This window comes from Calypte anna, chromosome 15 (assembly GCF_003957555.1).
Source record: "Calypte anna isolate BGI_N300 chromosome 15, bCalAnn1_v1.p, whole genome shotgun sequence".
Lineage (NCBI taxonomy): Eukaryota > Metazoa > Chordata > Aves > Apodiformes > Trochilidae > Calypte > Calypte anna.
This window is the reverse complement of record NC_044261.1, coordinates 1,066,004-1,093,807: the sequence shown is the minus strand read 5'-3', so window position 1 is coordinate 1,093,807 and position 27,804 is coordinate 1,066,004. Positions and strand designations below refer to the sequence as shown.

Genomic DNA, 27,804 nt, shown 5'->3' with positions numbered 1-27,804 from the left:
CCTCTCACCCCAAATAATTTTCCACACTGGAGGAGTTTTAGCATTTTATAGTAATACTGTAAACAAAAGATTAAGTCAAAAATATTGTACAGACAGAATGACACTAATAAATACAAGTTCTGGAAAAAGGCAAAAAGTTTGTTACTTTCCTGTGCAGCATTTTGTAAAGAAAGAGCAAGTTGGATTACAGGGAAAAAAAAAAAAAAGATTGTAACAAACCTAGAACAGACATTTGTTGGGGGGAACTGACCAGAAATGCTGTGAGAGTGACAGAATGGAAATCAGGTAAGAACTGGCCATGTTTTCAGGCCTTTTGAGGAGCAGTCCTGAACTTTAGAGAATCTGTGTAGCTGGAACAAAGCTTGCAGTTCTCAGAGCACACATTTGGTACAGAGGCAAGATAAAACAAGTGATAACTTAAACACACCTCAGTGTTACCCTGCTGGGGAAAGCAGGTGTGATATGGTGAAGTGGACAGTGGGGTCCTGAGAGGTTTGCAGTGACCATCTGCTGCCAACTGCAGGAAAAGTTCCTACATTATCAATATATTTAATTGCCAGCAGCAGAATTCCAAAGTTGGTTTTACAGAAATCACAGAGCCTGTCTGCAGTTCTGGGAGTTTAGAGACAGTTCCAGGATTCAGAAGGGCAGAAAGGAACTAAAAAAAAAACCCCAAACCCACAATGCAGAATGTTAATTATTGGGTTGTCATCTACTCCCTCAAAATGGAGCAGATGACAACATGCAGGAACCCAGCACTGCTATGGCACTTGGTGTTCAGATGTATGTACAAACACTGTGATCTGAGGAGGAACCAGACACTCAACTTCAGTGGTTTTTTTACCTCCACAGGCTTCCTCAAACCTCTCATTTTTGAAATTATGGACTGAGACATTTTGGGAGCTGTTATGAAAATAAAACCTGAAAGATTAAAAAAAAAACAAACAACCTGATAAAAGCTGAAAGACACATGGATGTTTGTCACCCACCTTTCTGACAGGTTATGGCCTGGGTTACTCCATGTGAAGCTTGTAAAATTTTGATAGATTTTGTATAAAACTTACAGGAAGTGTTTCACATTTGGATATGCTGAGGTACAGAAGTCACATGCTAGGGCAGACACAGCTGCTGTTCACTGGCACTCATCTAACTTCTTGTTTTTTGGTTTTTTGATTTTTTTTTTTCAATTATCACAGAAATCTTGAGTGAAATTGCATCTTGTGTTTCTGAGCAATGCTGCTGCAGAGAAGATGGTGCCCTGAAGATGACAGCAAAATTCTGTGGGAAACTTAAGGATGAGTTATTGGAATCAGAAACAAAGGATAATATTTTAACCACTAATGCCCTAAAGTAACATCAAACATATATATTAATGGCATAGTGACAACTAAAAGAAATAACTATAAAGTTTCAAATTCCTTCCAAAAACGGATAAAGTGACAAAGACCTGGTACAGTTACATGTAAGAAGCTCAGATGCTCACAACTACTACTCTTTTAGCAGACTAAAAACATATTATTGCACAACAGTTGATATGGGAACAGAAAATATTGGGCTTATCCCATGAGGGGGATCACAGCCTCCTTCCTGCTGGGGAGCAGTTACAGTCCTGGAGCTTTGGGAGCCTGCAGGTTTCTCAGCCAGGGGCATGTGAGGGTCCAGGATGGAGAAGCAGAGGGGAGGCTCTGCCCTGACACATGCAGGTGGCTTCAGAGAGAGGTTTGCAAGTGAAGTCTGCAAGCAGAAGGTGTCCCCAAGGAAAAAAAATCCAGCTTGGTACAAGGCTGGGAGGTGCTATTGGCTCAACAGCTATTTGCAACATGCTAATTATCTGTAACTAAACTGGCAACACAGGCACAAAATAAGGCAGTAGGTTAAATTAATCATAAAGTTGTTAGAAAACATGCAAAAATAATACTGAGTTTAAAAAAAAAAATAATAAGTTTCTTGCCCCCTTTAGTTTTTCTCATAAAAAATGTGAATAGTTCCACACCTTTATTGGAGATCCAACCTTTTTTTTTTAAAAAATAACCCAAGACTAAAAAGCCAAGTGTGACTCAGTTGTTGTTCTCTTTGGTTGTGATGGTAACCAGCTGCTTGGCAGCCTTGGCAATGTCATAGGCACACTGGATGACCTGCTGGGTGACCAGCTGGATGTCTGTGGTGGGACAGGTCTCCACGGGCAGGGTTTTTGTGCACTCTGACTGCAGTCTGTAGGCACTAGAGGTCAGCAGGCGCAAGGAAGTCCTCACCAGCTCAGATTTGGGTTTCTGGGAAAAGGAAAAGCAGAAGTTGAGCCCTGACAGAACAACAAAACCCTTTTCAGGGTGGCTTTTAATTAGCCAGTTGTGGTTGACAAGTGGTCTTTAATAAGGGACATCTGCTGCTTCCTGCACTGACATCTCTGTGCTGGGAGAGAGCTCAGACAACACCACAGGGATGGAACAAGTTCCTGGAATTTCTCCTCTCTCAGCTCAGGGACATTTCAAGCTGCTGCCAGGCAGCAGGCAGGCAACACTGCTTCACCCTCTTATTTAGTAACTTACTCATACAAATTCTGTAGTGCCTGTCCAGTGCTACCCAGCCCACATCCTGGCTGCCAGCAGGGCACAGTGTGTCCAAGACAATCTGTTCAGGCACACACAGCAGCATTAGGTCTTCCTTCCATTTTTAAAGACCTTACAAAAGCTCAATCACTGAGATCTCCCTCCCTAAAATCTGCTGTGCAGGAACAGCTTGCTTTGCTACGTGGGTAACAGCTCCAAACACACCTGCATGTAAGAAATCCTGGGAACAGCATCCAGCTGGAACCTTGGGACACACACAAGCCTGGCAAAGCTGGCCCAAAACCCCATAACTGCCCTGTAACTCCTCAAGTCAGATGCAATTAGGCTCCAGTTTTGGAGGAACCACATGCAATCCTTGAGAGCTTTACGTTCAAGAGTAAAACTTAAGGCCTGGATTGACAAATGAGCCCTTTCCCATCTTATTTCTCCCTACCTTCAACTTCTGGGGTTTTGTCTGTTGAAATCTACTGACCAGGAATGAGCCCAGGAACATTTCAGTGCTGCAAGGTACTTACTTTTGGGAACAATGCTGCCATTTCTGTTACTGCCACGTGTATTCTCTCCGAGCATGGTATATAGCTGCAAAAAAGATGCCATTTGTTACTCACTCTGTAAAGACACCCCTTCCTCTCTAGACTCACTGCTCAGTGGCTATTATTCTAAAAACAACTGAGTAACAAAACCCCCCAGATCTATTCTGCAAATATCTTTGAAGGCAAGTGAAGCAGGAGTGCAACACACAGTGAGTCTTCGTGTCAATGTTCCTCAGCACAAAGATGTCTGCAGCTATGCGACTGCAGGAAAAGCAGGAATTAATCAACAGTGGGAAATGATTTCCTAAGTTTTCCTTACTCTGATGACTCTTTGCTTGAAGGAGTAACTATCCACACCTATTACAACAAACACTGTCAGAAAAGGTCTGGGTTTGTCTGCAATTCTGGGAACGTGTCTGTGAATATTAACTGCACATTAATTACCAGGCTCACATCTCCTAATTTCCCCCCCACCCAGCTATTCAGATGTTAGAACTTGTCTCCAAATTGTGCAGAAAATTGCTCAACTCAACTCTTTCTGTTCAGGGTATGCACAGCAACACACTGTGCTGGTACGTGTGGGAGAGCACGGCCAAGCAAACTGCTTTGTGTGGGTCAGGCACAAAGGAAAGTAAAAAATCTGCAGCTGGAAAACAGTTAAGTGAAATCTGGTGACACAGAGGTGCTTTTGGAAAAAAAATAAATCAAAAAAAACCCCAAAAACCCAGCAGCTTTCTTCCTTGGTGCATCTGACAATCGAAAGGGAACTAAAAGAAAGCCCAACACTGTATGTGGGCTCTGAGAAACCTGCTGCCATTTTAGGGAAATTTCTGTCCATTTGTTTTGAAAGGACTCCTGCATGAGGCAAGAGTTTTAAAACTGCTAAGGATCTGAGCAGCTAAAAATATCCAGTAATCTCTGAAGTTAAAAAAACTAAAGGCATTTCAGCTGATTTGATGTTTCAGAGTTGAATTCTGACCCTCCAAATTCTTAAAAATAACTTAACAGCCAAGTACTGATATTTATAGGGCTGTTTTGTCTGCACAAGACAATTTCCCTGCACTTCTTTTCCAAGTTACAAGGTAGCAACCTTTAAAAAAATAAACCAACCACTTTGTACCTAAGTTACCAAAGCACAATAAGCTCCAAAAACTTGTATTCCAACTCTGAGTCCTGACCTCTGTAACCCAGGAGTTCTCAGCTGAGCTCTGAGCCTGCTCTGTAACAAAAGGCTGCAGTTTGCTGCAGAGCCAGACACTGAGGACACACCTTGGTTCCGAGGGGATTTATTTCTGTCCCTCTATCAGTTCATTATCAGTTTAAACCAGAAATGCAGCACTAGGCACATTCTGCCCTTTTTCTGTTTCCCAAGGGGGAAGGTGAGACACTGGGGAAGGGAATGTGCCCAACTTCCAGTGCAGAATCCCCACCTTGCTCTTCTGGTGAAGTTTAACTACAGGTAAAACCTCAGATGAAGGTAACTTCAGAACACCAGGATGCCTTCTTGGATTAATTCATCCACAGTAAACCCCCCAGAGTTCTCACACAGAGCTTACAGATGCATGCATCTCCAGACCAGCTACTTCCAGCAGGTGTGAGTTACTAAATATTCAGTGATTCCATAGAGTTAGCTCAGAAAACAAAGGCAGATTCCATTAGTCCTCCTAGATGTCACTTCTGATGCATTTGCCAAATGAAAACTGATCCATTCAAAACAGTTCTTAAAACTATTTAGTACATAAGCTGCTCTGAAGTGCTGTGTTAGTGTGGTCAGTCAGAAGTCTAATTTCAAAAGACTCTTTCATGCTTCAAGGGCTCAGTTTCAGCACGAGTTAAGTCACCACGATTCACTCTTCAGCAGGGGAACCTCAAAAATCACAAAGCATTCCAGAAAAAGGTTCAGCATCTGTGGATTATGGCAGATTGTTGCCTTTTGAAGCAAAAACTAGACAACAAAACCCCACCCTCCCAGTTACTGTGCAGTCACCTTGCAGTTCCAGAGGTGCAAAACCAGGCCACTGGCAAAGGCACTGAGAAAGCAGCCACACACTGGGGTCATTTTGGCAATGCAGGAAAACTGCTTTGCAGAGAAGCATTGCTGTGTGTCTGAAGTCACCTCAGTTCTTGGACATAAACTAAAATTGGACATCCCAAGGTCAGTGCAATTCCCATCCTGCTACTCAGTTAATTTGCTCCCTGGAGGCCACTCTGAACAGCACCTTACCTGGTTCAGAAGTTTCCTGATTAAACCCTTGACTAAGAGGGGAAGAGAGCCACAAGAACTGTATGAAACAAACCAAGACTAATGTCACATATTTCATAGTAAGCTCTCTAGGCTAGCTGCAGAAGCACAGTGTGTCTTGGAGGAATGGCTTTATTTTATAATGTCTGCAAGCTCATGGAATAAGCTGCCATTTAGTGAGTTTACACACCCTGCAGTAGGATGCTTGAGTAGTGACAGCTTGGAAAAAAGAATCCCTGACTAGCAGTAACTCCTGCTCCAACCCTGATATCTGTCACTAGCAATAACACCTGGGCTTAGAACTTGGGAAGTTCTGTTCTAAAGAACACCTCATGTAAATGGGATTGTCATTTTAGGAATTAATAAACAAGATTCTGGTCCTGATGGAAGGTACTAGATAAACATAGTTTTCATTGATTCAAGACACCAGTGACCTCACCTGGCAGACCAGCTGCATAAACAGGAGGGCCTAAGCTGTCAGGTGTGGGTGCTGCAGGTCAGGGACCATGAAACTTCAGCTAGGTGTCCCACAGAAGGAGCAGCCAGACACTGTGCTGTTGGCTGTGGTAATTTATCTTGATGGACAATAACCAGAACAGAGCCAGGAGCATCTCTCTAAAGCCAGAGGCAGTCCCAGTTCCAGGCTGCCATTCTGTTCCCCATCAAGTCACCCCTGGGAGCTTCCACCAAAGGGATTCCTGACTCTCCACAGGTTCTGTTCCCACCCAGAGCATTTCGTGCATCACCTTCAAGGACCCCAGTGCAGAGAGTGTGTGAGGGACAGAGGCAGCAGACAGAAAGAGAAAGGACACTGTGCCTGGGAGGCAGGGACAGAGGTCAGAGTACCAGGAGGCAGGGCCGGGCTGCGGGACGGTCAGAGGCTGCAGGGGAGCTGGCTCAGCCCAGGGCACCAGAGTGCTGAAGCAGCCCAGGCTATGTCTGAGCTTCAGAATACCTGCACGTAACAAGGGTCTGCTTGGCCAGTTGAGCAGAGGAAAAAGAAGGGAAGAAAGTGAGAAAAAAAACCGAAACAGAACCAACAGGAGTTTCATTAACAGATGATATTCTTGAATCACTTTGTTACTCTTCGATTCTCCATGCAGTGTGGGAGCAGCTTGGAAGATGTCTCATTACATCCCCAAGGAGCCATGATGCCCCAACTGCAAGAAGGGATTGGAGGAACAAGCCAGCTCCAGCTCCTCCATGCCCCAGACTCTGCCGTTCTCAGCCCGCTGAGACAAAGCCAAGGGACAGGAAAACAAAGAACAGCAGCTTCACAGTTCAGTGTTTTGCAAGATTGTACTCATCTAAGTACTGGCAAACACCCTACTCCATGCGTGGTACAGAAGAGAAAACAACATAACAGGTTTCTTAAATATTCAATGTAGCAGCAAAAGCTAGGTGCTTGGCACTTGTTTCTTTGAATAATTAAAAAAAATACAGTTCAGCTACTGTAAACTGTGATACACATAAAAAACAAACTTCTTAAAAGCTTCTCTTGCTGTTGCTTCTCTGTGAGAAACAAGCAACAAGGGACTGGAGTGGAAAAGGTTGCAGACAAGGGCAATGATCTCAGCACAAACACGTAAGAAGTCACCATTCAGCCCGAGGAGAGGCCGAGCTCACCCTTCTAAAAATAGAAAAGTACAAGAAGGAAAAAACACAGAACAAAAGTGGCCCCATTGTTGTGCACTCCTCTCAGCAAGGCAGGAAGTGAGGGCTGAGCACACATCACCAGCTGCTGCTCACAGGCACAGTGGGCACAGAGCTCAGAGGGGAGGCAGAGGGTGAGACGTGCAGGGCTGCAAGCTCAGCTCTCCTGGAAACCAAAGCTTTTCCAGACCTAAAACCTGCTCCTAATACCTGGGAAGAGGTAACTCTATTTACAGCCCTCACCAGAGCACCACCTGATGATGATCAGTCAAGGGCAGCATCACTTTTACTCATGGCTGGTCTGGAAATTAATTGTTCAGCTGGGCCAGAAGCTCCCCGAGGGAGCTGATGCTGCACACTACCTGATGTGCTGATGAGCTGTGCCCTGGTGCTCAGCTATGTCTGCCTAAACCCAGGAGTTCAAAATAGCCTTTGTAGGTATGCCTTCTGTACTAATACTTCAGCAGAAAAGCCAAATTTTCCCTGCCTTCATGATTTTTTCCTGACACCAGATTGGATGTCACTACCAGACTTCTGTGGGGTGTCCTTTCCCAAGGACATGGAGGTCTGAAGATCCAAGACCAGCTTGGCTGGAACCAGGCTGTCTGGAACACATCTGATGTGTACACAAACCAACACTGATTTTGCAGCAGGACTTGATGCCTGCCCTGGTCCCTCCTCCCTGCTCCCCCAACCTGCATCAGGAAGCACCACACCCCAACACCTTCGGGAGGTGTCGACACAGGGGTGGTGGCTGTCCCTCTGCAAAGGGGGACAAGAATTTTCAAGAATTGTCTTTCTTTTTTTCTCTCACCAGCTCCAGAACTCTTCCAGCCCTCACCCCTTACCTGTCGTGCTTGTTCTCCTGTGCTGCTCTCAGCAGCTCCTGAATGTTCTTGGTGATCTGCTCAGTTTTCCGGATGACGTCTTCTGTACTGGGCAGACTGGAGCTGGGGGCTGTGTCGGCGTCTTCAGGGATGGATCCCTCCCCCTGCCAGATGATGCTCCTCTGACGACCCTTCCTGCCTGACCTGCCGAGGAACAAGGGGTTGTTGAGGCTGGAGGAGGCTCAGGGGAGACCTCATCACTCTCTAGAACTCCCTGAAAGGAGGTTGGAGCCAGGGGGGGGTCGGGCTCTGCTCCCAGGCAGCTCTCAGTCAGACAAGAGGCCATGGGCTCAGGAATCTTTTCCTAATATCCAACCTAAACTTTTAGGTTGAATATTAGGAAGAAATTCTTTCCAGAGAGGGGTGACCAGGCATTGGAATGGGCTGCCCAGGGAGAGGGTGGATTCTCCATCCCTGGAGGGTTTTAAGAAGAGACTGAATGCGCTATGGTCTGGGAACCACAGGGGGAGGGGGTGTTGATGATCTCAGAGGTCCTTTCCCTCCACCCAAATGACTCTGTGATTCTGTAATTCTGTGATTCTGAGGCAGAGGTTTGTCTTGACCAAGACCAAGTTCCTGTGGGACAGGGAGCTGGCAGTGCCCAGGCCACCTACCCTGTCTCCTCCAGCTCCAGAGGGGTGGGGGGGTTATCGTAGTCGCTCTCAGACACACTGCTCTGCTTCTCCAGCTTGGAGCCCTGCAATTAACACAGATTTAATTAGGCACTGGGCAGGACAGAAGAGCCCTGAGCTGGGCCAGGGCCATGTCCTGTGTCTGCAGGTCTGCTCGTGGGAGGGAGAACCGAGGCAGGGAGGTCTGTGACAGAGCTGAGGCTGACCCAAGCATGGGGGCTGAGCCCAGAGCAGAGGCTGAGCCAGGCACGGGATGCCCAGGAGGACAAAAGGAGGGCTGAGGAACTCTGAGCTGAACCAACAAGACCTGGAGGCTGAACCAAGAGAGCTGAGGCCCACTGAACACTGGAGGCCAAATAAGAGCTGCAGCCCAGAGCAGAGGTGAGGATGAAACAGGGGCAGGAGGCCTCAGCATCAGTTTGGGACACCAAAGGATGGGTGTCAGGAGGAGGGTGGGAGGACAGTGCCCAGGGCAGGAGGCACGCAGGAAGATGGAGGCTGCTGTAGGTACCAAAAGAAGGGTAGGGACACACAAAGTAGGGGCTGGAGCAAGGATGGGAGATCCATTGCAAAGTGGGAGGCTGATCCTACTGGGAGGCTGAACCCAAAAATAAGAAGAAATGGAGACTGGGGTGAAGCCAGAGTGAGCTTGGAGACCAAATGCACAGCAGAGACCAAACCCAGAGTTGAAACCCCACAGCTGAGTGGGAAGAACTGCTGAGAAGAAGAAGGACAGAGCCTGTGACTCTGACCTCACCCCATCAGAGAGCAGGAGGCCAAACCTAGGTGAGGAGGGACACAAAGAAGGTGAAATCAACACCAGGAATGGGAGTGCTGCCCATTCTCTGCCTCTGAGCACTTCCTCCCAGGTGTGATGCTGGAACACTCACCACCTCCTCCTCCCACACAGACCAGCCCTGCACCTCCCTGTAAAGCACCCAGTCCAGGGGTGATGATGATGATGATGCTCAGGTTTAAGTCCTAAACTCCTTTTCTGTGTTTATTTTTCCCTTCTCAGAGGGCTGCTAACAGAAGGAAGCATACTTGCAGCATGGCTGCTCAAGAGGGCTCTCCCTGCAGATCCTCACACAGATGTCAGCAGGAGATTCAGAACAGAATTTGAGATGGAGAGCTCAGCTCCCTCCCCTGACCTGGCTCAGCCTTCTTGGGCAGGTGATGCCCAGGCAGCAGAGCACCCTGGAGGTTTATGCTGTGAATCCCTGCTGCCAGGCCAAACTCTGCAGCTCACATAATGTGCAGTTTGAAGCCCCTGAGGAAGACTCCCATCTCCAGCAAGGCCCCAGGATCACCACACATCCATCACCTGCTCTGGATTTCAGAACTGCCACACAAGCTGATCACAGGTGCCCACCAGAGCATGTCCATCAGTGCCACCCTACAAACAGCTCAGACCCTGCCTGAGCCACAGGCACAGCTCAGGTCACAGCCCTGGAGCTTCACAGAAACTCTGAAGTCAGCATGGGGCAATCTCATTTCACTTGCATCCCTGAGCCATGCAGTTAGGAAATAATGTGACTAGGAATGGGGTTTTATTGGTTAACATCCAGTATGACTGTAAAGCACTCATCTGGTGTTGTAAGCAACAATTCTTAATGCTGGAGCAGCTCAGGTATGAAGACTGTGAATAATGTCTGTCTGTTTTACAGTCACTCTGCACAGAAGGAAGAAAACAGGTTTTTTTTTTGTTTGTTTTTTAACACTCACCTCTCAGGAGAGCCAGGAAATATAAATTCTAAAAGAGTGACATGTTTTGAAGATGTGAAAATATTACCTGTAGGGTCTGGCCTTCCCCCTCTGCCAGATGTATAGAGCAGAACAGTGGCAAAGCTCTGCACAGGAGCCAGACACACAGATAACAATACTGAGCTACAAGAATAGGACATGATGGAAACAATAACACAGGATAATAGAACCAGTGTTAAATGGACACAAAGAAAACCTCTGAAAGTTTCTACACAGCAAGATCAGCTGCAGCAAACCAGAGCTGCATTTGCCTGAGCAGGATCTTCCCTTCTAGTTTTATCATCCTACCTGCAAATCTAGTATTTTCTCCACTGATATGTCCAAAAAAACCAAAAGAAGAATTTAAAACCCAGGTTCTTTATCCTGGCAGGAAGAGACCAGAGTCTGACCATTCAACATCTAAATCCAAAGACTTTTTTTTTTTTAAATTTAGTACTATATAGTAAAATATTATTAATGACTCTACAACACTTGCCCGAGGAAGAGAGACAGTTCTGATTTCATGGTGCCAACCACACAGAAAAGGCAGAGAAAATGAGACAATTTTTTCTGAAAGATCTTTTCAAAATCAGTTAAATCTTACAAAGAACTACAAATAATTCTCTCTCAAGTTTACTCTCAGGAAGTCTGTTTAACAGAGGAACAAACACAGCCTAGATCTTGAAGGAATGACACAAAAAAGAGGTATAAGCTAGGCATTATTTTTTTCTAAGAAATGAGATATAAACATCTAAAAAGAGCCCCAAGAGCCTCGTATTGGTATTTCATTCAAAGTTAAAGAGCCAGACCTCAAAGTGTAATGGCCTCATTCTGATGACAGAGGGCAGGTTCTGGAAGCAGTGACAGAGGGAACTCAGGCTGGGAACCAAAGAGCAGTGCCAGGGCTGGGGTTGTTCCTCCTGTACCTGCTCAGGGCTCAGTGCTGCAGTCACAGCCAAAACTGGATGTTATTCTAGAGGTGCAAGGTGCTTTTCCCTTCTTTTGCTGGGGTAGCTTGCAATTAGTTCAAGGATCCCAAATAAAACACAGCCTGAAAAAGAAATCCATCTGTCTGACTGCCTTGCTAAGCATCTCCTTTTGCAAGGGGGCATTTTGTGCTCACCTCTAGCAAATTAATGTAAGATTTGAGTGTCCCACCACAAAGAGAGAACAAGGGTTAAGAAAAAGCTGAAGAAGCTGGACAAGGATTCTTAGAAGAGCTAAGAGGTTACACCAAAGACAGCTTCTTGCAATTACTGCAATTCTTTTCCTAACAAACCCCCTAAGGACAAAGTTCTGTTGACCCTGACAGATCACCAGTATAAGCTTCCTTTCCACACTCTCAGCATCTTTAATTTTGCCCTGAAAGGAATCTTGCTAAAAATGGTTCCCATGCCCATTCCCTCTCTGGTCTCTCCTGGCCAGCAGAGAGAAGGCTGGCTGACTCCAGGGCTAGGGGAGGGAATGTGTGGGGCTGTCTGTCTGCACACCCAGAGAACTCCCTCCAAACAAAGTCATGAACATCAGTGAGATAAATGCTCAGTCCCAGTGAGGATTGGTGCAAGCTGGCAGCCCTCAGAGACAGCAGGCTTGAAAGCTGATACCAGGGAGCTCCACAGCCCTCATGCAGTGCATTTTAGTCAGGAGGAAGAGTTATTGCCTTCTGAAGGACCTGCCAAATTGCTTTCCCAACAGCAACTTGTCTTCTGGCTGCTCCCAGTGTTAGGCAGTGGAAGGAAGGGTCTGGAGGAGCTGTGGTGCATGCTGAGGATTTTATAGCTGGTGTGAAGTTAGAGAGAGGCAAAGCCCCACAGCACGTGGGAGAAGAAGTGGGGGTGATGAGATACTGCTCCGTGCAAGCGTGTGCCAGGGAGAAGAGAGAGGCAAGAAGGGCTTCCAGGAAAACTGCCACCTCCTCCAGGAAAAAGACCAATTGGGAAGGTACTTAACCCTTCGGGTGTTTTCATCCCTTGACCAGGAAAGCGTGGAGGGGAAGGAAGGTAGAGATGAAGAGGAGGTCACAAACGCACTCCTCCCGATCTAAAAATGGGAAAGAGAAAAACACTCGGGAAAACAAAACAAAAAAAAAAACCCAAAACAAAACCCCAAACAAAACCAAAACACAAATAAACCCGTAACTGAAACAAAGGAACATTGGTAAAACCACAGAGATGACATAAAGCAAGATTTTGAGAATTTTGTGAGGCCTGAGTGGACTTAATTCTTCCAGAATACAGTTGGCTTCATCTTGATTCTCCTGTTGATATTCCAGAGGCACTGAATTCCACAGAGAATGAAATGCATTCACCACAATACCAAACCAGCTCCACACAATAAGTTAATGTTTCAGAACTGCTACTGCTCTCCAAATTTCAACCCAAACAACCAAAGGGTCTACACAAAGCACTGTCCTGTTTTGCAGTCACTGCTGCATAACAAAAAGGTTTCTTGCTGCCAGAACTGCCTTTATATCAACATGCCAACAGGACTGAAAATTATTCCACAGTCTGAAATTCTCAGTAATTTAACTGAAGAGGGGGAATTTCTGCCCTGATTCCCTGATGCACTCAACTGTCTTCTTTGGAGTGTGCACAGGAAGCTTACCCTGCATCATGCCAGGAAAAAGAAATACCTGTTCAGTCCCAATTATGTTTTAAAGGGCTTTATTATTTATCTGTAGGGCAGTGCAACCAACTGGGAAACATAACCCACAAATGTTAAATACCTGTCAAGAAAATATTGTCCTGTATTCCTGCCCAGAGGGCAATCTAAAAGGAACCAACAGAAATTAACTTTAATTTGGGTCACTTATCTGAGGTGTGACCCCTCAGTGCAGGATCCTTGTGGCTAATGCAGAACTCCCAGCACACTGTACAGGAAAATACTAAACCAGAAAAATTTATCCAAGTAACAGATCTAAAGCATCCTCAGCTTGGAGTTCCAAACTCAAAATAAGAAAAAGCTGCAATTTTATTTTAATTTTTGGGAGGTGGTTCTCAAGTTTCCCTGAATTGGCACGAGCCTCTGCAGCCCAAGAAAGAAATCCCTGACTTTTACCTTCCTCCTTGGGACACCATTCCCCCTCCCTTTCCTAGTTTTCAAAAAGCCACATGTTGATATTTGGCATCCACATTCTGGTAAAAAGAAAGCAGAAGCTAAAAGCTCCAGTTCAGATATTCCAGAACTGTTACAGCTTTTACTTTTCACCTCCTCAGGCTCCTGCAGACATGTTAATACAGCAAACATTAAAGAGTCCTCACAGCTCCCTCTGCAGCAGACAGTCAAGCAGCCTGGGTAGATGAGCAGAGCTGAAGAGACAGAAAAAGGTGACCACGAGAAGAAAGGCAGAAGCATCAGCAGTTTTACTTACATGTGGAGGGAAAGGCTGCAGTCTTGTTATGCTTTCTTCTGGGTATGGGACCTCTCCCAGGGGGAGGTAGGGCTTCTGCCCTGATCCAGTCTCATACATGGACATGGGTCTGCTGCCCCGTGCCGACGGGCGCCGCTTTAGGGAGGAATTGTTGGCAGGGTCTGGGTACTCTGAGCCACTTGGGACCTGACAGAGATTGGTTGTGGCCTGTCTTCTGAGGCTGCTGTTCTCACTCTGTAGCGTTTGAAGCTGAAAGAAACGTGCAGCAGTGGGACTTGGTTTCTCTAGCAATGTCAAAACCAAACTGACAACACAAGGCAGGCTTGTCAGCTGTGCCAGGAAAGCCAGGGACCAGGAGCTGAGCTTTGAGTCCTTTTTCAAAAATCTACTCAGCTTGCTCAGTTTTGGTATAGAAACATTTATGTTCCAGCTCTGGAAATATTTATGTGCTGATTTCCAGCACTTTTTGCTAAATGAAATCTTAAAGTTGGCTGTTGTTAAGCACACACAATCCATCTCTTCCAGCCTGCCTTCCACCACATGAATGGTGTGATTTCATGAGGCTGTGGGGGGAGGACTGCCAACAAAACAGGGTTCCAAGCAAAGTCATCCATTCCAGCAGCCAGTACCAGAACCTGAAGGAGGACTTTAACATAAAGTCTGTGAAACCTGAAAATGCCAAAACTACAGCACAGACAGAGGCAGCACAAAGGAAACTAGAGCTTGCTCTGCAAAGCAAGAAGAGAGTTCAGCTGATGAAAATCAAGTATCAGCTAGCTACTGCTTTCCAAGAAGCCAGCAGGAAATAACTTTAAAGCTTTTTATTATTATGTATTTGAGGGACAGTAAAAATGTAATGATTCTGATTTGTTTGTGGAGTTACTTGGAGTAAGTTTGCTATATTAACACATCCTAATGAAAAGATGCAAAAAAAGGCAGTATCAGCAATTCCCTAACAATAATTGAGTAAAATATTTCAAAAGGCTGATGGCCTGTTAAACAAGAAATTGCATATTTACTACTTTCATTTACTTGGCATCACATGAACCTGTAAGAACATTAACTCTATCAAAACAACAGCCTGGAGCACTTCCCAGAACCCTAAATTGAATGTGCAGTCTTCCGTCAAGATAATTCCTGCTTCTGCTCCTCACTCTCTGTAGGAAGATGCATCAAGACCTAAGATTTGAGAATCACCCAGGAGCCAAGCTACCCCTGCAAAGTTTGACATCAGAGGCACCTCTATTGGTCACAGGGCACCCCAAGCAGTCTGTGTCTGTCAAAGAAATTCAGTAGAAGTGAAAAGTCCACTCAGTTGATGCAGAGAAATGCTAAACCAGTACAGGCTGTCAAAAGAACACAGAAACACCCCAAGATCTCTCAGGTTCCTCTGAGTATTCACCATTCCAATAGGTCTGAAGGGCTGTGACAGAAGGATGGCACTGGACAGACAGGGTATTTCCAGCAGTTGAATTAGTTTGGCTGTGGATGTGAAGAGCTCAGCAGTTCCCACCCCTCTGCAAAGCATCAGCTTCTGCCCACCCCACCAGGGACAGGGTCACCTCTGCAGGAGCACAGCTTGGATGCCTCTCTCTACAGGGAGAGAGGGAACTGCAGCACCTCCTGAAAGCTTTGCAGTTCTCTAATTATTTGGAAAAAGAGGATTTTTAACACTAGGTAAAGGAATTAATTTGAGGAAGCAGCCAGCCCTTCCTTGGCCAGTGTGACAGACAGAACAGTGAACTCAAGAGAGATATAAATTCTCCTTTATCCCACAGAAATCTCAATTTACCAGACCACTGGCAAAGTAGTCAACAAAATGTTGATTTGTTTGTACAGGGATTAGAAAGCCTGGATTCCAAACTGGCTTTTCTGAGCTTTAAATTCATTTTAGGAAAAAAGGTCTCATCTGACTCCAAAGCAGCTCCATTTTCAAGAAGCTTTCTCTCCATCCTAATAATGGGTTATTGCAGCTCCAGCTTCAGAAATGTTATTCTGTTCTACTGAAATATGTCAAGAAATGAGAGGGCTGCACTCTTGTGCCTGTTACCTTTTTCTGCATGATTCTCAGCTCATCACTCAGGTTGATGTTCACCTTCATTAACTGCTGGATCTTTACCTCAGAAGCCACCAGTGCACTCTTCACTTGCATGTATTCTTGGGCTGTCACTGGTCCATCTGACAAGTCTGAGTCCAGGCTCTACCAACAACAGCAAGAGAACAACACTTACAGCACTAGGAAACAGGCTGCCAAAATAAAGCCAGACACTGACAGCTTTTCATGTACTTACTGTACAGGAATCCTGGTTCAAATTAGTAGGATCCATTTGTTAAAATAATTTTAGTGCAGTGTAAAAGAAATCTGATCTCAATCAGCTCTGAGCTTCTCTGTGCACAAACCCCATTTGTGTCAGCACTTCAGTCACACAATACATTTGTCAGGGTTTTTTTAACATGCAATAAAGAATGGGAAAGTTATAATAAATATCCAGTGTGAGCTATAAGGAAAGATTAAACCAGAACTGCCCTTCTGCACCACGCTGCATTATTTTTATGAATAGCTAAAACCCTCAGTCACTACTGATCTGCTGTCAATACTTCAGCAGTAGGAAGCAGTCAAATACCACAGACTCTTCAGTTATGAGTGTTTTGGTAGATCCCATTATTTCAGATGTGCAATTAAGCCTACATCTTAGCTCCAGACAGGCACAGTGGTGCACATGACTTGTTTAGAGGAGCATTTCATTTACAATAAGAATTTCTTAAATCACAACACCTGATTTTGAAGTTCACAGACTGGGGCATGGTTCTGAAATTAACTGGAAAATGAATTAAAATACCTGTTTTCTGTTCATTTAAGCATTCTACATTCCCTCAGCAGGGAGAGATTCACTGCAGATTACCTTTGTGAAAAAAAAAATTTGGGGTGTGTATCACTATTTCAAGCCTACCTTCTGTCTGCTTGATTTAGCTGCATTTGTTTCCAGATCTGTGTCTTCATCTGAAGCAACACTGTCATAGTCAGGCTGGTCATTATCCTGACTTTCACTGCTGTGTTGATTGCTGATGGATTTGAGTATCAGCTCCACATTTTCTGTAGATCAACACACACATTTAAACAGGCACCAGTAACTTTGGAGAAGAAATGGAAATGCAACACTGCCCTTCAAAAGAAACATCACTCTGTACAGCAGGAAAATCACCAAGTTATCATCAAAACAGCAACCATCATAAAAAACATGATCCTGAAGAGCACACACCCCACTTGATTTATTTGTACTACAAATCCCAACCTTAACAGACACATCTCCTGGACCTGGCATTATTTTGGTGGCCTAATGCATGCTGTCAGTACCGTGCTAGCCATGATTTAATTCTTGCCATGTATAAAGCCAGGATAAATCTCTTTTTTCAGTCATACAGCACTTCAGAATGAAGCTATGGCATTGGCTGAACCACTGAGGAACTGTATTTAGAAGAGGTGACAACCAGAACACACTCACCTTTTGAACCAGTGAGAGGATTCCCCTGTTGCCTTCGTTTGGCATCACTTAAAATATCTATAACCAGAGTAGCAAACTCGTGGGCATTAAATCGAGCCAGCTTCTGCCTTCCCTAAAGTACAGAGAAATGCAGGAAAAAAGTCAGAGTACAGCCTGTAGCAGCTGAACAGCAGAGTTCCCAGGCAAAACTCAAGACTACAGCACTCACAGGGAGGTGATCATTCAATTCCATTCATTGCAAAAAGCATTAATTAAATTACCCAGCTGCACACTCCAGGCCAGGAAAGCCTGAAACTATTTTAACTTCTTTGCAAGCAGATGCAACTCTTCTACACTACTGGAGATACCTGGTCTATTAAATACAAGTAGGTTTACAGCATTAAGATGATTGTATACCTGGTTCCTGGTTGAGGAATATTCAGGATTTACAGGAAGAAAAGGGACCACTGTGGTCTCAGTCACGAGTGTACTGTGATTCTGAGTAGCAAGCCAGACTGCTCAAGGAAGAAAGGAAAAAAAAAAAAAAAACAAGAAAGGAAATAAACTTCTTGTGCTACTTGACAATATTCAGTGTCAAAAAAAAACCCAAAACAAAACCAATATTTTCAAATACAATCAGTTCAAAGGAAGGCTTTGTTTCCCCAGAGAGCTCTCTATTTTGAAAAAAACCAAGATTTTTTCAATTAATGTCACCTTCAGACAGTGCAAGCCAAAGAAACTGCCATTATCAGTAATTACTGAATACAAAATACTTTAAACAGAACATATGCTTGCACCAGCACTTTGTATGCAGTGTACCAACTCAGAAGACATTCCAGAAAGCCTCATTCACCTGCATCTGTTTCCCTTCTGTCAACTTCATCATACACATCCATGGCAAGTTCTTCAAATAAGTGGTTGCTTAGCTAAGGGAGAAGAGAATAATTACAGCTTGAAAAGAAATGCTAGCCAACAAGATCCTGTTACACAGACAAGAGCACAAGGTTCTAAGGTTCTGAATTGGGAAGTTCAGGAAGGATATCGAGGTCCTGGAGCAGGTCCAAAGGAGGGCAACCAGGCTGGTGAAGGGACTCGAGCATAGACCCTACGAGGAGAGGCTGAGAGAACTGGGGTTGTTCAGCCTAAAGAAGAGGCGGCTCAGGGGAGACCTCATCGCTCTCTACAACTCCCTGAAAGGAGGATGGAGCCAGGGGGGGGTTGGGCTCTTTTACCAAACGACTTTCAACAAGACAAGAGGGCATGGACTTAAGTTGTGTCAGGGGAAGTTTAGGTTAGATATTAGAAAGAATTTCTTTACGGAAAGAGTGATCCGTCATTGGAATGGGCTGCCCAGGGCAGTAGTGGATTCTCCGTCCCTGGAGATATTTAAAAAAAGACTGGATGTGGCACTCAGTGCCATGGTCTAGCAACCGCAACGGTGGTTCAAGGGTTGGACTCGATGATCTCTGAGGTCCCTTCCAACCCAGCCAATTCTATGATTCTGTGATTCTGTGATTCTACCCCAAACAAGACCAACACATTTCTCTTCTCTGTCATGGATTTGTCATCATCTCTGCTCCTCTCCATTTCTGCCCATTTTCCTGTTTTTCTCCAGACTTCTAACTTGCTACAGAGTTGACATTTATTTATGCATGAATTAATAGCAGCTGAAACCAGGTAACGATTAAGTGCAGAGTTTGTCACATCCAGACAAAGATGTGTCAACATAGCACACTGAAAATTCTACTTACAGACTGGAGCTTCTTCTTAGCTGCTTTTGCAAGTTCTGATACATCTAGACTGCTATGAAAAAAATGTGATCATTACATCTACAGCAGTTAACAGCTTGTTTAAACACAAATTCTACCTCTCAATAATTTGATGATGAAAACATCCCTTTTATTCAAAACTCCTCAATATTTTAGTATTTTTCATACAGTTTTTAATACACTGTTCCTGCTAACACTGTGAATGTACCAATTATTATGGTCTTAAACGTTTCTAAGCAACAATATTAAATTTAAAACAAGAGAATCCACAAAATCCTTTGGAATATGAATGCCCACATTTGCCTGGCTCGAGAAGCAGCCAAACTGCAGTGCCACAAAATGCCTTTTCTAAGGAATCTGAGCAGTGTGATCATTCTGACCAAAACACACTGGGTTTGTTCCACTGGACTCTGCAGGAGGCAGGTGACCATCAGGCTGCCAGATGGCTACAGCAGGAGGGCCACACTTACAATTATTCTGCACCTTTTAGTAAATAATCTCCTCTGCTAGTTTCCAGCCTTAAAACCTGTGCAGTTCAACAGAATTGATCATAAAAGCCACAGATCAGGATGCTGGCAGAGTTTTGACCCCAGATTTGTATCAATCCCCTGACCCAGAAGGATGGCAATGCTCAAACCCAAGTGTGAGAAAGTGCCATCACAGGGAGCTCAGGGAGGCAGGCACCTAAATGAGGGGAAAACATCATAAAATAAAATAAAATAAAATAAAATAAAACAAAATAAAACAAAATAAAACAAAATAAAACAAAATAAAACAAAATAAAACAAAATAAAACAAAATAAAACAAAATAAAACAAAATAAAACAAAATAAAACAAAATAAAACAAAACAAAACAAAATAAAACAAAACAAAACAAAACAAAACAAAATAAAACAAAACAAAATAAAACAAAATAAAACAAAACAAAACAAAACAAAACAAAACAAAACAAGGCCAGCAGAGGACATCAGGCAGAGCCAAGGTTGTAGCACAGGCTCTGCAGTTCCTGCAGCACCTCTGACCAGCTCATTTTCTCTGCACATCAACTTCCTTCTCTGTGCAGTGAGGCAAATGATTCTTACTCTGCCCTGAAAACACACAGTAATTTATCCAACAGCTAAATAAATAACAGGTGTTATCACTAAGTATTTGTATTTTACCAATTATTACATAGCTTCTAGAATATCACTCTTGGTTTACTACAGTTTTTCACAGAAATTGTGCAAGCAAGAAGTTGAACAGTTTACTCACAGCCGTCTTATTTCCAATTGCAGAGCAATAAGAGAAAAAGAGGGACTGAGGATTAATACCTGGGATGTTTTATACAAATGGGATTTCATTGAGCATAACCAAAAATTAAAAGCATTCAGATGATCAAAGTATAAATATCTCCAGAGAAAAAAGCTGCTTCCTTGCAACTATCAGTTTCAAAATGCTGTGTCAGGAAACTCAGCTGTCCCTTCCATTATTTACCAGATCTGTTTCCCAGGAATCCCCAGGTGTGTTCCCTCAACATCATTGTCTCACTTTAACAAATACTGCAAACTTGGATCATTTTCTGGTTTTGCTGAAATGCCAATATTCTTTCTAGAAAAAAACCAAAACCTCTAAGATCAGCACAGGCACATATTACAAAGTTAGAATTACAAACGTAAAGGTTGTTTCAAAAAAAGGAAAAGAAACCTAATTATTAGGTCTTTTTGCTTTGATGTTCTCAGACATGTCATGGGACAAGCAACTTACCTGTCTGCCATCTGAGGTATAACAAAGTGCTGTCCATTTTTATGCTCTAGAGTTAAAAACAAATGAGGTTGTTACTGGGCTATAGCTGTGAATGCTTGCAGCTGGTATTCAGCTTTACTAAAATACACAGGAATGAGAGATCCAAGAATATATGCAAAAGGAAACACAGAATTATTTCTCTTGTATGTAATTGCTAGATTCCAAATTACAGGAAGCCAGCAAGTATCAAAACAATGTTCCCACCAAAATTTCCTGGAGTTATCAAATTAAAACTTATCAAATGTATTCCAATTCCATTAAAAAATAATGAAGTTTCAACACAGGTGCCTTTATAGCACCTAGTGGTTAAGAACTCTTAAGTGTGCTTCTGTTCAAAAGGTACCTATTTAATTGCATATTCCCCTGCTATGGCATTCCAGTGAGAAGAAGCTGCTTAGAAGAGTTTCTCTAACACCTCCTGCAGACTCTCAGCATTGACAACATCAGCATTTTCCCTGCAGTTCACTCCATGAAACTAAACAGTACTCATCTGATCTAACGTGTAGGTTTCACCACACTTTCTGGGGTATTCCACTTAGACAACATGTATTTGTGGAAAAACAGAAAGAAGCCTCATTTTTAATTAAGGTATACCTAAAATCCTGCAGTTTTATCTGAATTGTAAATGTGTTATCACTCATTTTACACTTTCTTTAGCCCTTCCTGTTCGATTTATATGTTGGAATACCTGAAGTGCATATAACAAGTGTAGTGACAGTGGCACAAAGAGAATATACCATGGTTTGGACTGTCCTGTAATTACACTGAAAGATCTGATGTAGATTTTTCCCTACTCACCTGGTTTCCTGCCACAGAGGTAGAAAGCCAGCCTGTCTGTGAGCTCATACTGAATTTCCACCAGGCGCTCTGCCAGCTCATGGTGCCCACCTTGTCTGGTTCAGAAAGACACACAGTTACACCAGTTACTCATTCTCAGGCATACAGAAACTCAAAAATAGAATAAATAAATTCATTAATCTCTCTTGACATGAACACTGTCTGCCCTTGGGAAGCCTCAGCTTCTCCTGAGGGTGCAGCCCTGCACTGGATGCACCCAACAGTTCACTGCCACTAAAAATCCTGGTTGTGCCCATTGCTCCTGCACTCACCTGTGCACTCCAGCTCTTTCCTACATCAACTCCCCAATTATCCACCCCCCTGGAATCTACTCAGCTTGCTGAACTTGCAGAAACTTTCCTCATCACATTTTTTTCCCTGTGAGGCTGTTTCACTGGGATCCCAACTGCTGTCTGAAGCATCCAGGAGAATACAGGCTATGACATGATGAAAATGCTTATTTATGTTCTTCAAAGGTCACATAAGTTTCACATCACAGATGTCAGAGCCTTCTACCTTGCATAGTCAACTGGAGTTTTCCCATTGGAATCCTGTGTGCCAGGATCAGCCCCATAAACTGCCAATAATTCTGCCTGTAAAGTCTGTCCTGCCTTGGCAGCCACGTGGAGCGGGGTGTTGCCCTTCTCCTACAAGACATTAAGGAAAAGAGCTTTTAATCAACAGTGGAAGACTGAAATAAAACATTTATCAGCTGAAATCAGTACAAATACAGCTAACTGTAAGAACTGCTTGGATAGTAAAACAATGAAAAAAGTGTTCATACAGGGTGAAAGAAGTTGGCTTGGGCTCCTAAGGAGAGTAACCGCAAACAGGTCTCCAGGTTCCCTGTCCTGACACTGGAATGGAGTTGCTGGAAGAGAAGCAGAATTGTAGTTAATAATCTTCATTTGTTCCTTACAGCCACGCTTTTAGAAATGGCTCAGTGAGAAGTTTTGGTACAACTGCTTTGTGCACACAAACTGGTGCCTCTCCACCACCCACACCTGCAGTACCCAAACCAAAAGCCAAGTGGCTCCCAGCTGTGTGTGTGCACAGCACAGTGCTGAAGAGCAGCAGGAGTCCTCTCCAGACAAAAGCAGTGACTTGAATTCAGCTTTCCCTCTCTGCCACAGACAAGTTGTAGCTTCTGCAGACTGCCAGGAAAACTTACCAACCTTACTCAGGTCTTTGGCAGTGACACTGTCATCCTCACGGCAGGGCAGGCGATGAACAAACGCCAGCATTTGATATTTAGCTCTAATGAATTCTGCTTTGTTGGGACTGTAAAGAGAAACCCAAGCAACAGGAGGGAAAGGAGATAAATATTGGTGGTTTCACAGCAACACAATGCTCCAGAAAAAGGGAAACTGACAAGTGGAGACTGCAGTAGATCTTTGCACTGACTGGTAGCAAAGTTAGACGTGCAGACTGCCTGACTGCTGCTGCTAAACACTGAAATATCTGCAGGCTCTGGGATGCAGTGGGTATTTCTGAGAAGTAAACACTGCAACTAATGCTGACCTAGGATCTGCACTTACTACACCTGGTTATTTACATCTGAAAATGAAATACCACACTCAGTGACAGAAAGCTCTTTTTTTTTTAATTCATCAGCCAAACTCAATCTCATTAGCAGCCCTCATTTCACTGAAACATGAGAATTCAGAGTCTTGTGATTCAAGTACAAGTAAAGATCCTCACTATCTAAAGCTAGTGCTCAGGAATCAAGAGTTCAGAGAATCCAAGCAATGTGTTACCATTTTTTTGCAAAAAAAAAAATAAAATTTAAAATTAATCACTGGATATTTAAAAAAAAAAAAAAAAAGAGTGAACAAATATCTAATTTACTCTGTTCTCCTCCAGCAACAAAATATACTGAGGTTCCCATGGACACCTTGCTGCCTCTCACTGCTGAATAAAATAACCAGACTTCTACAGAAATAGAAATTCTGCAGTTTTCCACTTACTGCACTTTATCCTGTGGGCTCGCTTTGCGCCTTCCACTCATCACAGAGGCAGGGTCCAGCAAGGAATGTTCCCATATGGAGTTAGCACCATTATTATACAGTGTTTCAACCATCTGAAACCCAAAGCATACACCAACAGGCAGTAAGGAAACTTTGCTGCTAGCAGCACAGCCTCACTAATCCAAACTCTGATTATTTTCAAGCCAGTTCCTATTCTGTGGGGCAGCACCTACTGGGATATCCGAGCCAGGCACATGCCTAGGAGGTTATTCTGTGGAGTGTAGTGAGAAATCCTCTAGAATTGCCCATGAAGGAAGGCAAGGTTTATTCCTTTTTACCTGCAGCAGGGTTGGAGGCCATGGGGTGTGCTTGAGATGCCTCACTTGAGAGATGTGACGGCCCAGACTGCGGTGAACGCTGCAGCACTCGTCACAGATCAGAATCCCTCTGTTTATGGATGCCCAACAGGGATCTGGAAAAGAAGTCATTAATTACAACACAGAAAGTAACATGACCTCCTGTTTCAAAGAGTCTGCAAGAAGAAGCCCTGCCTTCTAAGCCCAGCTTTACTGCCCAGCCACCATGTGAGCTTGTAAAGGTGGGGAAAGAAAGTCCCTGGGCTGCCTGGGGATGGAGGAGTCCCAGGAGAGCAAGGACACAGCTCTGGGAATTCTGGAAAAAGCCCCATTGTTTGCAGGTTTTCCTATGAAAATACTTTCCCTTGCAAGCATAACATGACAAATATTTTATGACTCTCTTGAAGTGCTTACTTGCCATTTAGAGGAGTCCTACAAAAACATTTCTGTTTCTGCTCTTTTGAAAAACTCATAAATCTCTATAAAGTGGTAACAGTAGTTGTGCTTTTCCTCCTGTTACTCAGTCTTTAGTCCTGTACTTCCACATTAAGTAGTAAAAACACTCAAAAGAGTGACACAGTAAAAACATTAAAAAAGAAAAAAAGGAGAGGAAGATACACAGGTCTCAAGTTCCATAAAAAAAAATAGTCAAGCAAATTAACTTCAGTTCTGATCAGATCCAAACTGAAGCCATTTCTGAGCAAACCAGAAGGACAGCTGGTAGAAGGTGTAGTAGTAAATAATATATCCTAGCTGTGATGTAGCTCTAAATATCAGAAAGTAGTAAATGAAGTAGGAATGTCATGTTAGATTTAAACTGAATATATCCACATTAAACTCAGGTCCCTCTGCTGCTCTTAGCTCCTGAAGAAACATGGAACTAAACGTGCCAAAAACTCTACACTAACTGAGCAGCAAGACAGATCCTCAACTCCTGCACATCCCAGGAGAAAGAAAAAGGATTTCAAGGTACCTCCTATATTGCAAAGTTCTTAATTTCAAATCCAGAGATGAGTTTGAGGCTGAGTGCAACACAAGCCTGGTATCTGAGAGATCTTCTGCATCCTGTCAGAATACATCTAAGCAATTGTGCATCATAAGAAAGGCTTCTCTGACCCATGCAATAAATTCCCTGAGTCCCTGAAACATGAGATGTGATCAGAGTTGTGGTTTTTGAGCAGAGTTGATGTTGTGTGTGTGCTGAAGGCAAACCTGTTTGAGCCATGAGGGCTGGGAGCATCTCTTCACAGCTGATAGCTGTCACAGCCCAGAGACAAATTAAAGCATTTGTTTTGGGAAAAAGAAACTAACCTAATTTAAAAAGCAAATTAATAACAAGCACACAACCTTCTTGTTAATCATTCCATTGTTTTCACAACTTTAATTTCTGAGAATGACAGAATAACAAGGAGCCACATTAGCACCAGCCAAGGAGCAGTGCTGCAGATGAACAAGCCAGGTTCCTTCTTGTCACCAACACCTTACCCCTAACTCATCCCTACCCTAACTCTGAGAGCCATCACATTTCTTCTTTCCATCACTACTCACAGGCTGCTTGGGAGCCTCACTGCTCTAACATCAGGATTTTTGCTTTACACCCACCTCAATCCCTAACTTCACTGGAATAACATCTGCTGCTGCTGATTTGGTCATTTCACAGCAGAAATGGGGACTTTAAATTCTTCTGAAGAAGAAAAGCTGGAGCTTTGCTTGTAATTTCAGCTTGTACACTCTGCTTAAAAGAAATCACACTGATGAAAGAGTCCACGTTTGCCATCTCCTGGGATGGGAAAGGGAGAAGGGACAGAGTGTTACATGGTCTGAGGATACAGAGAGAGAGAATTGTCAGGTGATGGAAAATCGGTATTTCAGGTTTAATTTAAGGAAGTGCCTACACTGGAATGGATCTGAATAATTTTTTACAAGAGATCCTGTTATAGACACAATCAAAATATGCATAAGCTGACCACAAAATACAAGAGGGGAGAAGTTAGAAAGATCCAGTCTGTTTTCAGGAACATGGCAGTGATTCAAAACAGGAAGCGTGTGATGAAGATGAGCATGAACAGCAAACTCCTGCCTCAGAATAGGAAGTGCACCAGAAATGCACACGTAAAACCACCTCACATGAAAGAAAACTATTTATACTTCACCACAGAAACAAAGAGTACCAATGAAGTTCAAGGGGTAAATACAAATTACTACAGCTCCCTGCCCCAGGTCCCCAGCACAGCCACACATCACATGCAGCAGCTCCTAAACACCCCTCTGGCAAATCCCCTCTGGTTTAAGTAAGAAGGTTTGCCTTTTTTTTTTTAAATTTTTATTTAAGAAAGGATTAAGATTTCTTTATAATATATGTATGGATAAGCCAGCAGATTTCTTCACCAAGATCAAGTAAATATCTGACAATGCTGTAATGTCAGCACAGAGCAAAACAAAGGCTGGCTTACAGGATTATCCTAATAGTGATGCTGATACACTGCAGAGTCCTGAGGAGCTTAACAAACACAAACACAATCACACAATGTTAGCCCAGAGTCACAACATCACTGGTGTTTAAAAGAACTGATCTGCTACCTTGTATGAGAGAGGGGTGACTGCCTACATAAGCCACACAAGCTCTCTTTACTGTCAAAACAAAATTCCATGAAGAATAAATCCCTGGGGATTAATTTGGGATTTATATTATTCCATTTTTTTAAACAGATGTCCCATTTTACAACAGCTGTTGTCCCCTCTCCCACATCATACCTTCTGGCCATTCAAACCTTATCTGCATTACAGAGCTTTAATTCATTGCAGTATGTGCAGAAGTATTACCCTGGGAGCAGCACAGAACACACAAAAACTATGTAACTCTGAGAAGGAAAAACAACAAATAGAGCTGCTAAAATAATAAGTTAATAAAATAAATAAGTTTAAACATCAGAAAAGCAGAATGACAGGGGGCCAGAAGAGGAGATGCAACTCGCTTCCTAGAGCCCAGATTTGTTCCAGTAAGGTCCCAAACTTCTCTGCAGCCTCACACAGAGCTGCTCACTGAACATCTCCAGCAGACACCACAAAACCCCTTTCCCTGGACGCCCAGGACCCCCACCCCCAGCTCTGGCCCCGGGACAAGTCCTGGACAGAACGAGCCCAGGTTCTGGTTCTGCCCTCAGACCCAGGATGTCTCCAAAGGCACCACCTCCATCCTCAGGAGAGGAACAGCCCAAGACACAACCTGCCCTCTCCTCACACCTCTCAGCTCCCCGGCTTGTTGGAGCCCAGGTTTCCTCCTCCTTCCGAACCGGACCCCTTCCAGTGACCAGAACCGGAGCGCGGCCTCTCCTCCCCGGGCTGTCCCCTCAAGGCGGCTCCGGCCCAGCTGCGGAGGTGACATAAAGCCGGGCCACCTGCGGGCTTTGACACCGAACCACGACAAACGGCGTGAGGGGCTGAGCCCCCCCACCGCTCGGTACCGGGACGAAACCGCTGGGAACGCGCCCAAAGCCACCGGGCCGGGGACACCCCGGAACAGCTCCGGGAGCACCGCCCTCCCCCGGGACGCGGCTCCCCCCGCCTTTACCGGAGCCCCCGAGCCCCTCACGGCCGCCACCTCCCCGCGGAGAGGAAGGGTGTGTGTGTGTGTGTGGGACCTTGGCTGCCGGTCTGAGGAGCGGGGGATGGGCTCTCCCGGCCGCTGAGCTGCCTTCGCCGCGTCCCCGACCGCTGCCGGTGCCTACCCTGGGCGCTGCAGTCGGCGCAGACCTCGCTGCTCCTCAGGCGCTTCGCCATGGTGCGGGACGGCGGCGGGAGCGCTGCCTTCCCGCCTCGCTAACGGGACCCCGCCGCCAGCCCCCGCCAGGCAGCCCAGCCGAGGCGGCAGCGCGCAGGCGCACGGCGGTTCCGCCCGCTCCGCCGCCCGGCGCTATTCACCAAGCTGCCTGCGCCAGCGCCCGGATGCCTTCCGCCGGCCGACGGCGGGGAGCGAGAGGCGG

General features: G+C 44.5%; 1 protein-coding gene across 7 annotated transcripts; it reads right to left on the bottom strand.

The window, feature by feature from the left end:
• Window positions 1–32: 32 nt before the first annotated feature.
• Window positions 33–27,696, bottom strand: GIT2 (GIT ArfGAP 2). Of its 7 annotated transcripts, XM_030460880.1 has the most exons (21): window positions 27,550–27,696; window positions 23,804–23,937; window positions 23,466–23,578; window positions 22,674–22,779; window positions 22,283–22,369; window positions 22,015–22,145; window positions 21,460–21,554; window positions 20,623–20,668; window positions 18,861–18,912; window positions 17,963–18,035; window positions 17,527–17,624; window positions 17,131–17,242; window positions 16,579–16,721; window positions 15,678–15,827; window positions 13,628–13,876; window positions 12,208–12,297; window positions 8,497–8,579; window positions 7,844–8,026; window positions 6,189–6,314; window positions 3,083–3,146; window positions 1,160–2,270 (listed from the first exon to the last, which is right to left on the bottom strand). In XM_030460880.1, the coding sequence occupies exons 1-21, from the start codon at window positions 27,599–27,601 to the stop codon at window positions 2,058–2,060; spliced, it is 2,400 nt and encodes a 799-aa protein (XP_030316740.1). In that variant the 5' UTR covers window positions 27,602–27,696; the 3' UTR covers window positions 1,160–2,057. The 7 variants fall into 7 exon arrangements, with proteins under 7 accessions (XP_030316736.1, XP_030316740.1, XP_030316733.1 ...); XM_030460873.1 differs by lacking the exon at window positions 6,189–6,314; XM_030460875.1 differs by lacking the exon at window positions 6,189–6,314 and having other exon boundaries at window positions 18,861–18,909.
• Window positions 27,697–27,804: the final 108 nt, after the last annotated feature.

Bases quoted from the DNA above. Each gene is read 5' to 3' on its own strand.
- GIT2 (XM_030460880.1), bottom strand. From the start codon at position 27,601: ATGGCGAAGCGCCTGAGGAGCAGCGAGGTCTGCGCCGACTGCAGCGCC. The intron at 21,555-22,014 runs GTAGAAGGCTCT...TTTCTGAACCAG, and splicing joins ACTCCAGTTGACTATGCAAG to ACAAGGTGGGCACCATGAGC. The intron at 3,147-6,188 runs GTACTCTGACCT...TCTTTTTTGCAG, and splicing joins CAGCCCGGCCCTGCCTCCTG to CTATATACCATGCTCGGAGA.